The sequence below is a fragment of the Chaetodon auriga genome, chromosome 11 (genome assembly GCF_051107435.1).
Source record: "Chaetodon auriga isolate fChaAug3 chromosome 11, fChaAug3.hap1, whole genome shotgun sequence".
Lineage (NCBI taxonomy): Eukaryota > Metazoa > Chordata > Actinopteri > Chaetodontiformes > Chaetodontidae > Chaetodon > Chaetodon auriga.
Window position 1 is genome coordinate 6,486,815 of NC_135084.1, and position 13,670 is coordinate 6,500,484.

At 42.6% G+C, this 13,670-nt stretch overlaps 2 protein-coding genes across 2 annotated transcripts in view; one reads left to right on the plus strand and one right to left on the minus strand.

Annotated features, from left to right (window-relative positions):
• Positions 1-39: 39 nt before the first annotated feature.
• Positions 40-5,436, plus strand: LOC143328517 (placenta-specific protein 9-like). The gene is made up of 3 exons (XM_076743697.1): positions 40-331; positions 4,605-4,696; positions 5,140-5,436. Exons 1-3 carry the CDS (start codon positions 265-267, stop codon positions 5,287-5,289), a joined length of 309 nt encoding a protein of 102 aa, XP_076599812.1. The 5' UTR covers positions 40-264; the 3' UTR covers positions 5,290-5,436.
• Positions 5,437-5,698: 262 nt separating this feature from the next.
• Positions 5,699-13,670, minus strand: part of stk32c (serine/threonine kinase 32C) — a 73,669-nt gene continuing 65,697 nt past the window's right edge. The window contains exons 11-12 of the mRNA XM_076743538.1: positions 11,660-11,727; positions 5,699-9,706 (exon numbers count right to left, since the gene is read on the minus strand). Coding sequence (XP_076599653.1) covers positions 9,511-9,706; positions 11,660-11,727 — 264 coding nt within the window. The 3' untranslated portion in view covers positions 5,699-9,510. The remainder of the gene's footprint in view (positions 9,707-11,659; positions 11,728-13,670) is intronic.

The following is a 13,670-nucleotide window of genomic DNA, read 5'->3' on the forward strand; positions in this document are numbered from 1 at the left end:
CCCACACATTGAGAGTTTTGTTCTGCATCTAATGTTTTCATTAGGAAACTGGGCGCAACCAAGTCAACAGGGGAAGGATTAGAGAGCGAAGGAGCAAACGCAGGCCAAAGAGGGAGAGAGGAAGAGTGGTGGAGGAGAAGAAACCTTGTTGTTTTCAATCTGGCCTGAATTAGAGGAGATTTGGGGCCTCTCTCACCCACTATTTCAGTCTTTTCTCCCACACAATCTTCACTCTTCTTCACCAGCTGCTCACCAGGTTTCACCATGACGGGCTCCTCCTCCGCCTCCTCGGTTGGACTCATCTTCCTTCTGATTGGCTGCGCTGCAGCAGGTAAGGGGTGTAGCTGGGTGTTGTTGGGAGGAGGGAGGATAGAGGGGTCGCAGGTCAGACAGGAAGGGCCAGAGGACAGACAGCTGGGAATTCAGCCGGGCAGCGTTGAAGGTGTGTTGATTTACTAGTGAAGGTGATTTATGAACCACTTCATGTTCTGACTGCTCCACTCATTCTGTCTCTGTTTAATGGGGCAGTGCATTTCGCATGCTTCATGGATATGTGTACATATGTATACACGATGGCTGGATGAACACGCATGAAGCAGAACCGACATCAGGGGTGTACATACACATACGTGTGAGTCGATGTGTGTTCAGGGTTTGCCAGCACATCTGTTACTAATTTCACTGCAGCTCTGGTTACACTTCATCTAATATTCTGTCAGTGAAGTTTTAAGCAATCACTCCGTCCTCCATCCTTTCAGCTTCTAACCAGTGAGTTTAGCCTTGTTTACCACTGTTACTAAAATCCAGTGGAAATTCACAAAAATGTGGGCCAATCCTCCAGAGCCAAATCTGTGACTGACGGCCTCAAGTGTGAATTACGCTGACTTCATACCACAAGAATGGCCAACTGCAGGAAGCATGCAGCAAAAAGCACATTCGCCAAATGCTGCAAGCAAGCCGAGAAACATACAAAGCATTGCATCTCCTATTTTATCTTAAAAGCTTGATTTTACTAACTTACAAAGAACTTAACATGGGTGGAATAGTTCCTTTTTAAAGGATTTTCCATGGTTAAAAGTCACTACCTCAGAAAAGGGCAGGATATGGGGGATGTTTTTCTGCATTGAACAATTTTTCTTTCAATACTTTAAGTACATTCTTCTGATTATACTGACGTGCTTATACTTAAGTAACATTTTCAGTCAAGACTTTACTTGTAACAGAGTACTTTTACGGTGCGGTAGTCACACTTTTACTCAACTAAAGGATCTGAACACTTCCTCCTCTGCAGGGAGGATCAGTTGAAGTGCTGAAGACACTTTAAACAGTGGAACTGACAGTTGGCATGGAAACTCAGAGAGCGGCTGTAATGTCTGCAGAGGTGAAGAGCTGAAAACATTTGAATTACCAGCTGAAAGTAAAAATCACTTGATGTGAAGTGTAAGCATTTAAAGCAGTTGAAGTATCAGTTAAGGTGTAACGGGTGAAAGCATTTAAAGTGTCAGGGCAGACTCACTGTGGCACATCATACGCAGTTTTAACGCCTCATATATTCAAACAGGCTGGTATGTAGTACACACATCTTAGTACATTCTTCACTAGCGGTGCTTCTAAAGCACTTTTCCATGGCCGTCTGTCAGGCCAGAGCTTGGTATGTGTGAACTACCACTCTGACCTGCACTGACTTCTCAATTTTGCACTCGACTGAACCTCTCTCCTCTCTCCTGTAGAGAGCCATGTCAGTGCACAAGCCCACAGAGCTAGAAAAAACACTGCACGCACACACACACACACACACACACACACACACACACACGGTTATTCACCTTTGTCCTCGAGTGGGGTCAGTGAGTCAGTGAGTTTGATCATCATATCTGTTTGCTTTTCCTGTGGTGCGTTTCCTTGGAGTGTGCAAAAGCCAACACAAACAGGAACAAATGCCTTCACCCTGTTTGGAGACACAGACTGTTGATGATATTACATCTCAGCCAGTCATTTTTGCATCAGCCCCATTAATTGCATCTGTAGTTTCCTGCATACAACGCTGACGCTTCTTCCTTTTCACACCAGCATTCATCATGAGCATCAGCGTGTCGCTCTCTGGTGAAAGTCTCCTCCTAAAGAGCAGGCTGGGCTGTGTACACATGGATCACACAAACACACACTGACACTTAGATGGAAGCACAGCTGTGGTTTGAGGGGACTTTTTTTTTTTTTTTTTTGCTGATTGTGAAACCAGCAGCACATTCTGTTACAGCTGAAGATTGGGGTTGTTTTGAAACGCAACAACAAAAATCACCACTTTAGTGACTTCTACCTCCGGATCCTGTGGAGGAACTCTTCATGTCTTTAGCAGACTGCTGATAAGTCACTGTCAAACCAGAGCAGGTGAGCTTTGCCAAATCTTCACGCCCCCGTGGCAGTTCAACAAAACCTCCATCATACAAGACACACCAGGGCAGACATCTGCTTTGACCGCTCAGTGAGAAAATCTAATGAACTTGTTGGAGCCTCCATCCATCCATCGCTCTTTCTTGGCCTGTTTCCTGCATGTCCTGAATTGGCACCCCTCCGGTCGGCGTAATGGAGCTTGTAAAATGTTTCCATGGGATATCTCTGCAAAATCAAGGCAGCCTGATGCTGAGGCACGGCTATGCATGGGAGGACAATGTGCAGAATAAGATATTGGAATCATTTCTGGCCAACTCTGCTGGCACAGCCTTTATTGCTTAAGGAGGAAAGGATTTTAAGGGTCAGTGGTGGACTAAGTGAGTACGGACACTGTTTGCAGCGTGAGACTGGCAGAAAAATAATTCACGTATCAATCTGTATATCATCGAAAGATGAAAGAATAAGGACTTTAAATGTCCATATGTGAATACAGTGAAACTGTTGCTGAGAAGCTGGGAAGCTGGAAAGCTGAACAAAGCCGCAGTCTGTGTTTATTTGACAGTGGACTGAATACCTGGTGTTTATATGTGTGTGTGTGTGTGTGTGTGTGTGTGTGTGTGTGTGTGTGTGTGTGTGTGCGCACATGTGACACTCATCCAATAAGGAGAGTGAACCACGCCCTGGAGAAGACAAAATGAGTCATATAAAAGTATTAAATGGTGGCAAAAGGTAAAAAAAAAAAAAAAAAGAAAAGAAAGATCCTCAAATTATCTTATCTATCTGATTATCTCAAACAAGTGTCCAATTAGCTGTTGAACAAAAAAATTAGATTCCAATCTCAAGTAAACCAAAGACAGTCTGGGGGTGTAGGGTTCTTTACACCTGGTAGGTACACCTCAAGGTACTTTGGCTCACTGGAAGTTATCAGCTCATTTCCTTCAAGATGGGACCTAAATTGTTTTTCTTTTTTTCAAAGAATGAGCTCCGATGTTTGCAGGAGAAAAGGTGAAAGCACATCACTGGCAAGCAGCCACGTTATGGGAGGAATAATATTGACAAAGCCCGCTCTGCCGAAGCAACCTAACACCGCCTTAGTTTCATTAATGTTCAATAACCAGACTCACTCTCAGGCATCGGCTGTCCACATGCACCCCAAATGTTTCATCCAAATAACAGCAGCAGCACCGCTGCCAGCATTCAGTAAATGAATGAAAGGTTCACTCATTTATGACATAAAATGCTATCAATGGGAGCTTGGCCCGCAGCCACTAAGAAGGTGTTAGAAAATGGAAGCAGAGCCCTGTGAGAGAGAACGCAGGCCTCCCCTCAAATATGTCTGCTTCAAAGACTAACAGATAATTGGAAACAACTGTGGGGAGAAACGGCAGGAACAATGTGGCCCCTCCCCACCCCGCTGAAGTGAATTCACACCAACAGCACCGTGCGTTTCCTCAGCATGCCAAGTACTGCACAGTTTTTACACTACTTTAGACTCCACATTATAAATGTTACTTGACTGAAGAAAACACAACTCGCAAGCTGATTATTTGAACTGGAAACAAACTAAATGATCCAAGAAGTGAATGTTAGATGAAGTGTTAATACTGCATTCATTGACAGATGTTTTCACTTGTTTATTTCTCACATTTGATTTGTATTATAGCACCAAAGACTCTCATGTATGCTGTGAAGCCACAGCTAGCAGCCAGTTAGCTTAGCTTAGCCTTAAAAGTGGAAAGTGAGGAAAATAATTAGCCTGGCTCTGTGCAAAGGAACCAAAATCCATCTTGGCTCATTCATGCAAATTTGGTGACTGAACCTTTTGTTCCATCCAGTTTGTTCACCCACAAACAGCCAGTGTGAAGCTATGCTAAGCTAACTGGGCTGCTGTTAAGTGTACAAACATGAGTGGTATCAAACTGTTGCTTTAATTGGAAATTATATCTTTATCATTTGTTTGTTTGGTGTGTGGAATCTGTGTTTATGGTTTAAATAGTTGCTGTTTTCCTTTAGTATCTCATTGAAAGTATATTTTTCCTCTTAAGAGTTCCTAATGCCTGTTTAAATTGAGGGATAAAGTGAAATGCTCTATTTGAAATCAGTATGTGTTAAAGCATGTGATCAAAAGCTTTTATGTTTTTTTCTGGGTTTGCTATTAAAAGCATACATCATACTCTATAAATCCACTCACATATGCATCTTTGCTTTTTCAGGACCTGAGCCTGGCCTGCGGCCGCGATCGGTGCGTTCAAGTGCCTGTCAAGAGCACACGAACCTTCACAACCGCCTGGATGTAGTGGAGAAGGTGCCGTTTACAAACCAGCCTCACATTCTGAGCCCTGAATGGTTTGAAACCATCAGGATTTGGGAAGTTTCTACCCCTGGTGTTGTCAGCTTCATTATTAAATGTCAGCTTTTTCTCCATCTTAGGCTGACAAAAAAAAATCCTCAGCATTTCCTTTTAGGGATAAGATGTCGACAAAGCCGTGGCTCACTGCCACATCCACAGTCTCTTACTGTGCAAAACCCCTCAACTTTTTCCAAAACGCTGATGAGTTACTCCAAGTCTCATCCTACAAACCCCACACTTACTCTGACCTTACTTTACTAACTGCTTTGGGCAACTGTATTATTCATATGAATAAGTGATTGTATTATTCATGAGTGATGATTCTATTATTCATACTACAACTTATTAATGTATTATTCATATGTCAACCACACAACTATGTCTTCTTTCTCCTGTAGAAAGTGGAGGACACAGTTGAGAATTTGGAGGTTGAGCTGGCTGCTCTCCTGGATGCCATTGAAGCCCCAAAGTGGCGCCCCCTGTTGGACAATACAGGAAAGACAGCTGTGGATATCCTGGAAGACCCTGGTCAGAGAGGCCGGTCTTAAATCCATGGAGGACTCAAGAAGGCTCTTGAACTTTGACTTTGAAGGGTTAACTGTGTTTCCAATTTAAGCCTTTGAAAAAAAAAAAAAAAATCAAAGTATGCATTTATTGTATCTGTATTTCAAAATAAAGGTTTTATGAGGACGCCCAAGGCCAGAGCTAGTCTCCATTATTTACTCTTACTAATCCTGTGACAGCCTCATCTCTTTTCCCCTCATAGAGATTCAGTCCCAGATTCATCCTCCTGCAGTCAATAGTGGCACAGCTCATGTTTACAATGCTGTTCAAAGAGCTTATCTCACTTTGGACGTCTCAGCTCAGTGGATCCATACCCCTGCTCTCCATCGCCCTCTACTGCCTGCAGGCAAACTGTGCTGCCCTGAAGCAACAATGAGACAAAGAGACACCAAATTTACTGGAAGGAGATTTATTTCTTTATCAAAGCAGTTAAAGCAGCATTTTTTAAACACACGGAGCAGTTTCAGTTGGTACAGTAACAAGGCTTTTCACTGACTCCCCGTAAAAATCCTGCAGCACAAGAACATTATGCAAAATAGGATCACAAGGAGGAAAAGAGTGGCATAAATCACATTTTCTTCTTCTCGGTTTGTTTTCTCAACAGGGCACTGATTTTCAAACTGTATCCACAGAGTTAAGACATCTACAGTATGGTACACCTCGAGAGCATCCATCGGAAAACGGCTGAATAGGAGACATGCTGTCGCTGGTCAAACACTAGCACAATGCCTTTTTTTTTCTCTTTTTTTTTGAAACACCTAACAGCATCCAGAACATTAACACACAAAGAAACATGTCAGGAGGGTTTGCAAGCACGGTCCCATTAGGAATGATCACTGATATCAAGGAACAAATGCCAAAACTGCAGATTACTATTGTAACTTTGAGAAAAGCTACACTTAACGGTCAAAATCGGTCATCATCCATTTACAAATGATTAACATAAATTACACATCCACTTCAGGCCTATGTTGATTCAGATGGTGTGCAGACTGGTTTAATGAGTCTTAGAAATAACTGAGCTTCCTTTTGCACAAATGGAGACATTCAGTGTTTTAATAATGCAGCAAATTCTGCGTTGGGGTGAAGTGAAAACCTGCCCCAGTTCCAAATATTCTTCCTCTGCTGCAAAGACAATAACGCAACACTTAAACCCACAACAGAGCATCACACACAACTGCTGACCTCATTCCACTCATCCAGCAAGGGTACGAGCCTGTATACTTGACCAAAGCATTAAGACAATCTACGGGATGCCAAAAGGTACTGCATATCATCTAAAAATATCATGCCATCCATATAACACTGGAATTATACGATTTTGTACAGTTTAAAGTTCACAAAACTCACTGTCCAGAAACATTTATGCAGGCCAGTTATACTCCGATTTGGACTGTGTCTATAGTCAGGTGAGCACTGAGGTATGCTATTACCGAAAGCTTGTACATGCACAAATCAGCCAGTAAGGCTCAAGCTCCAGGCTTTGGCAAAAACAAGCTTATATTGTAAAGGTGCATGCAAAAAAAAGCACAGGGCTTGAGACTATTAAATTCATCAAATATTTGGGCGGACTTGGAAGATGCCACTTGATATCCCTTTAGAGAAGCTTCTCAGTCTAATAATGTATACTGTTTAAAGACATAGTTAAACGTTTTGAGAAACACTCTTTTTTGCCTTCTTTCTGAAAATAAGCAGAGAGGCTTGACATTACTCTCAGGTCTGTGTTCAGTATGATGCTGCAGAGGCAATTAGCCTAGCTTAGCTTAAAGGCTGGAAGCACAGGGAAACTGCTGGGACACTCTCATAAGACTGTTTAAACCTACAAGACCAGGATCACATGGCTGACAGAGGCAGCCGAGCTAACACTGTTGCTATCAAGCTAATCTGTTAGCATGTCTACTGCAGCCAGTCTATTATTACCAGCGTTAGGCAAGGTACTGGAAATGTAATCAATTACTAACATACTGGAGCTCTGCTTGTTTCATTTTCAGATCTTTTCGGCACCCTTCGTATTTAAGACAAAGTGAAAATTCTGTGACAGTAGAACAGTAACACAGGGATCAGAACTCATGAGGGCTCCCGAGGGCATTCTTAGCTGTGGTTTTCAAGCCAATGTAAGGTTTTATACGCGGCCCAGTAAGTGAGAACACCGTGTAAATGTAGCCCACGATGCCTTTGGCTGCCTCCGCCTCTCATGTGACCAGCGCCTTGCAGTTCTCCAAGAGTCTCCTGAAAAAGCAGGCCTAGCTCTAACCAAAGCTTAGTCCACCCAGCACACCTCTGAACCTCACTAATGAACGAACTGTTTCTGATTTTTAATCTGTGTGCAAATATAAAGCAGAATTTGAGGTTTCACAGCAAATGACCTGGTGTGACTATGTGTTGATGAGCAACACTGTTTCCATCAATCCAGGACTTCTATGCAGCATTTCCAGAAATTCACTCCATCAGGTTGCTGCTGGCCATACAGAGCATGTGACTTCCAGTGAAATGAATCGCCTCTTGGCTCCAGCTCTGTATTTAACTCACAGACATGAGGGTGCTATCCATCTCCTCATTTAATTTTTGTAAAGACAGCGAATAGGTGTATTTCCCAAAATGTTTAACAATTACTTTAAAGCCCCCCCCCCCTTACCTGAAATAGATACTTTATACATAATCACAATATGATTGTATAAATTATAGTATTTTCACTTGCAGAAGGAACATTGACTTTATGTAATACTGGGAAAAGAGACATACATTCACACACTCAAAGTTCCTTAGAAATGGTTATGCAAATGGTAGAAAAGCTTTGGCATATCTTGCCTACAAGTTGTGCCTGCACACTTGGAAAGACGAGCAGAACGAAGCAGTACGAAGCTTCACACAGCTCTTCCTTTAGTTTATATGTCGAGTTCGCAGTCCCACATAAAACTGTGGTGAGTTTAATTACCTATACTGTATGTTATTTACATGGGTTTCATTTATTAGGCCTTAGGGTTTTAAGGTGGACCGTTGCTACATGTTCCCAGGCGCTCAGACTGAGATTAATGGTGCCACCTTAAAAGTACCACTATCACTATGACAGTAATAGACTAGCTCATCTATAGATTTGAAGTACCAACAGGGCACAGCTACACATTTAAGTACAGCCCAAAAACAAGCTCTACAGGGAGATGATCTTTACACTAACCAAGCACTTAAAGAGAAGACGATGTCTAGTGAAGTAAACAGAGCTTTCTAAAAGATTCTTAAGAGATGTGATTGTTGGTGAGAGTTTTGGGATGCTCTTTAACTCAGAGCATGGCACAGGGCTAAAATGCTAAATCTTGGTAACCATTACAGACACAGTGACAAGCAAAAACCTTTCATTCTGATTGCTGTACTGATTTCCCATTAATGACAGTACGTTATCATCCTAAAAAAGCCGGGAAAAAGAATATTTGGCAAACACTTCAAATTAGCATTTTGACCTATAATGGCTATAATTTGATTAACAAATACTGATTATCATCAACAGGCACCACTTTTAAACAGGTTTACAACATGAGACCAGCCACACTTTCTTGGCCGACTGCAAACAGCCATGAACACTTAACTGTAAATGTGTCTTGAAAAGGTGTTGCAACACGAAGAAGGTGCTCCAGGAGAAAATGAAAAACAGTTGTTCCGAATCAGGGCACACAACATGAAAGAGGCTGAGGGGAAGAGCGAACTGAAGACACAGGCAATAATATAATCTGAGTGCCTGCCCGTGCTGAATAATTCAGTCGTCCCCATCAGATTTTGAACAGGAAGGCTGAGAGGGCGTCTCCACAAAAACCGCCAACCCTCCAAAAACTGCTGACTGCTATTGCTCGGGATGTCATCATGCTCGTGGAGCTTTCTGCTTGTGAACAACACCTCATAGTAAGTGATACCTTATTTGTCATGCTATACTGTAACATTGCATAGAAGTTAGAGCTTAGTCTAGGGCGGACGGGTACAGTAGGCGGGGACTCTCTGGCAATCTGCTTCATTCATGCCTTACCAGAAGGATGCTACAGAACAAAAAAAAGGAGGGGAAATGGTGGGAGCCATATCGGGTCCTGCTGTGCGTCAAGTCGAACCTGCTGTGCGATTCCTCCACTCCTGGCTACAACAGAGAAGAGAGGTGAGAACGAATCTATTGGCATGGCAGCAGCCAGAGAGACCTGCGATCGTCACTGTGAGGCGATGTGGTGCTAGCAGCTGCCGGGGGAGGAGCAGACTGAACCACACATGCTCAGTTTGGAGGAGGACTCAGGCTCCGGATCGGGATCTGGCTCCGGCTCGGGCGCGTCATCGTCAGTGCCCCCGGCTTCGGCCTCTCCGTCCCCGTCTCCACTGGCATCATCGCCCCCGGCCTCTGACTGACCCTCCTCCTGACGCCTTTTCAACCTGAGATGAAACACACGAAGAGAGTCATATATGATCATACAATGTGCATGAATAAGGCAGGAAAAACTCTTTTTCTGAGTATTTTCCTTATTTTTCTATCCTTGTGAGCACATTTGGTCCTCAGAAATGTAGTAAAATGAAACACACGCCAAAAGAAACTGCAGTTGTTGAATGGAATGAGAGGCCTTGAGTCTATTACACAGTACTCATCTCTGCTGTGCATAATTCTAGATATTATGTCCTCCGTTATAAATAGAAGTAGCCTGTCATTAATTAGAGCAATAAGATATAATAAGACATTTGCCAAACAGAAGGATTTCAGTAACGCTGTAGTGGCAGGACCTGGTCAATAATAAATGAGGCAATAATTTAGAGCAGCACTGAACCAATATTCCTGTCCTCACGCTGCAGAGAGGACACACTGTCAGAGATATGTGGACGTCGTAGTCTTTATTCATGATAAACTGCGTATATTTTACTGACATATGCAATAGATGCATAATATTTAGCCACAGTAAGGTGGGTTCTTAGAAAACATTCAATCATCTATGACCTATATATCCCCCCTCATTAAGGAGGCTTGGCGGTCGTACAGGTTTGAAATAATATGCAGGCCTCTCCTGTAAGCTAAATGCCTTCATATACCAGTAATTTCATCAGACATCCTGCATGCTCTGTGGTTTTCTTTTGTAGTATTTTACAGATTTTTTTCACTGTGCCTCTTCACATACTGCAGCTGATACAAGTTCTTAGCGTTCCTCATCTCCTGATGGTGTTCCCTCAGCGATTTTGCACAGCAGTGATGCTTCAGGGTATGTTCAGTGTTAGCTCCACGTTCATCCATTCTTTAGTATCGTGGTTTAAATGCAGGTGGCAGTGAGGAAGAAGTTTTCTTCGAACTCTTCATTACCCTAAAAGCATTAATTGTGAACCTTTGGAGTGTGTCCCTTCATGCCCCGTCGTTATGGGAACATTGTACTTCCTAAAGTAATCACTGAGATCTGGGAACACGGCAGCAAAGTCAGGAAAGTCTGACGGGACAAGGAACATCGGTGATTACGCGATCACACACGATGTCATCCAGGTTAACCAAACTTATTTGGAGGAGAAAACACAAACAGTGACGTGGTTACGTCCACTTTCTACTCTCTGGTTCAACTTTGACCTCCTCTGTGTTCCATAGTTGTGTGCTATCATGAGCTGTGCCCCAAAAATCAACCTACTTTCTTTAATTTTTGAGTGTTTTCATCCACAAAGCAATGCACAGAGGAGATGGAGGAGCTTCTTACAGCTGCAAGAAATCACATCTAATGTGGATGATGGTGAAACAGATCTGGGAACATCTCAGGACAAAACTTCATGCTTTGGCAATGACATCAGACAGTACAGTCTTAAGTCATTGCTTATAAGTATAAAACAGTAACAGTAATATATGTTGATTTTGTGTCTACTAACTTTGTGTATACAGTTGGCATGCAGTATCAAACTGGGACACAGCAATAGCTTTCCTGTGCAGTGACAGATTATGAGCATCATTACGGGTGTGCACACTTTTGGTTTCACTTCCAAATAAAGTGGAAGCAACTCTGCCAAAACGGTTGGTGTGTTTAAAACAAACAAGGAGATCTCAGCACTTACTTTGGTGAGGACAATGTTATCCGAGCAAACAGAATTTTCCTTTAAGAGGAACGGCAAAGTGTCACTACAGTGGCCTGACCGTTAAAGAAAAGGGCTAACACTAATGCAGTGAGACAGCGGATGCGATAGCACGGCCTCGTCATACATGTGTGATGACCTTGTTTTTGTTCCCATGCACTCATGTAATTCCTGTGATATTTCGCCTTTTGGTCCAGAGGGATGATAACTTTCTCTCTGTGTTAGTGCATCACTGTTCAATGACGACACAGAAAACTGCTCTTTTAGAAATGGTCTGCTGCTCCTGTGTTGTCTTACTTCTCACGGTTGAAGATCATGAACTCTTGCTGCACCACGTCAAGGCACTCCTGTAGGTAGTCATTCTCCTGCAGGCAGTCAACAGACACAGCATCATCATCCTCCACATCAACCTCGTTATCATCATTAAAACTTCACGTCGGCTTGAATCAGTCAACTACATGACGTCTGAGGCGAAAATGCCTTTTTCCTTATTTCCATTTTATCCTTCGTTGCTCCTTTTGAACAAGTCATGAATTGTTTGTGAGCCCTCCTCAAATTGGGTGTTTGGCCTGAGACAAAAATAGAAGCTCATATTTCCGAAAGCACTTGAGGCCATGACAACAGCAGCGAAGGCTTCATAATTTAATAATCTTGGTAATAACGGAGTATGAGCACACACAAGCAGCCACACACACATATGTGCTCCACACACACACACACACACACACACACACATACAGATACAAAGTCTCATAACCCTGCTATTGTCTGAGGTACACACTCCTCGCACGCACTGATGAGCGCTGGTAACACGTGACACACACAGAAAGGACTGACGTTAATAACACTGATGTCATGATGACTGTCTGATGGGAACAGGCTGTTTCTCCATAAATACAGAGAGGATATCTCCTGTCTGTGGGAAATAATCTCAATCAAACATAACAAGGCAGAAGAGACAAGAGACTCCAGGACTCTAGATCCAGTATGAGCCTGGTTTCAGCTCACACAGAGAACATGAGGGCAGGTCCAGAACTTATCATGAATTAATTATGATTCATTCCTACAAAAAATAGTCATTTTTAATGTTAGGACTCGTCTTTCATGTCAAATTTTTTTTGTTTTAGATCTTTGACTGGTGTGTCCTCCTACAGTCTTTTCCCATGGAGTCTTTTTCCAGGATGAAGTCTATGTCTGAAAAAGGAGTACATACAGTTCGGGCTGAAACTAACCATTATTTTCATTAACAATTCCTCCTTTAGACTATAAAATATCAGAAGCTAAGACCAGCAAATGTTTTGGGCTTGATAAGTAAAAGGAATAGTTGATATTTTTTAGAAATATGCTTACTGACTCACTTGCCGAGCGTTAAATGAGACAATGGACACCATTTTAACCGCAAATATGTAGCTTTAGTCAGCAGCTGGTTAAGGACTGAAAAAGGTGAAACAGCAAGCCTGGCTTTGTCACGTCAGTGAATAATTTCCAGTGAGAAACATGTTGTCTTCACTTAGAGACTGGTTTTCCAGAGTAGTACAGAGGACAGATGGAGAGCTTTATCACATGGTGCAACAACAATCACCTGAGGCTCAACTTCAGCACAACTATGTGGACTATGGCCGTAATATTGATCTATCCTGTACATGCATCATCTATTGCACAGCTGTCTGTCCTGTGTGTGTGTGTGTGTGTGTGTGTGTGTGTGTGTGTGTGTGTGTGGCTGCTTCACACATCTACAAGCCGGCAGCATAGAAGATCTACAGAATCAGCCCAGTTTGAGGGTGGACGCCCAAGATTAGTGTCTCCAATTCAGCATCGGAGCAAATGTGAAATATGGTCACAACCTCCTCTTCTGTTCCTGAGTTATAGTGTTGAACAATGGCCAGAAGAGCATTTCTACAGAACATTATGATGTCACAGTAAAGTTATCATGTAATGAAACTGCCTTCAGGTGCTCCTGAGATATTATATTCACAAAATTGGGACGTACATATGTACATATGGACGCACAGACAACTTAAACTTGATCTCTGGCCACGGCTGTTTCAAGCACAGAGGCAGAAAAATTACAATTTTCCACGTTTTCAGCGAGCCACTGCCAGGCATCCAGCAAAGACTCCTGCAACTGGTCCATAACCTAAAGAAATTGTAATTCTCACTTTAAAGCTCTGCTTTCCGTACACCTTTAACAAACGTCTTCATGCTAAGCTAAGATAATGGACTGCTTGCTTAAGCTACATATCAAATGTACAGATATGAGAGAGCCATCACTTTAGAGTCTATTTTAAAACACTAGTAAACATCAATG

Coding starts and splice junctions, on each gene's coding strand:
- LOC143328517 (XM_076743697.1), top strand. CDS start 265: ATGACGGGCTCCTCCTCCGCCTCCTCGGTTGGACTCATCTTCCTTCTG. Junction 332..4,604: donor GATTGGCTGCGCTGCAGCAG/GTAAGGGGTGTA, acceptor TTGCTTTTTCAG/GACCTGAGCCTGGCCTGCGG. Junction 4,697..5,139: donor GCCTGGATGTAGTGGAGAAG/GTGCCGTTTACA, acceptor TTTCTCCTGTAG/AAAGTGGAGGACACAGTTGA.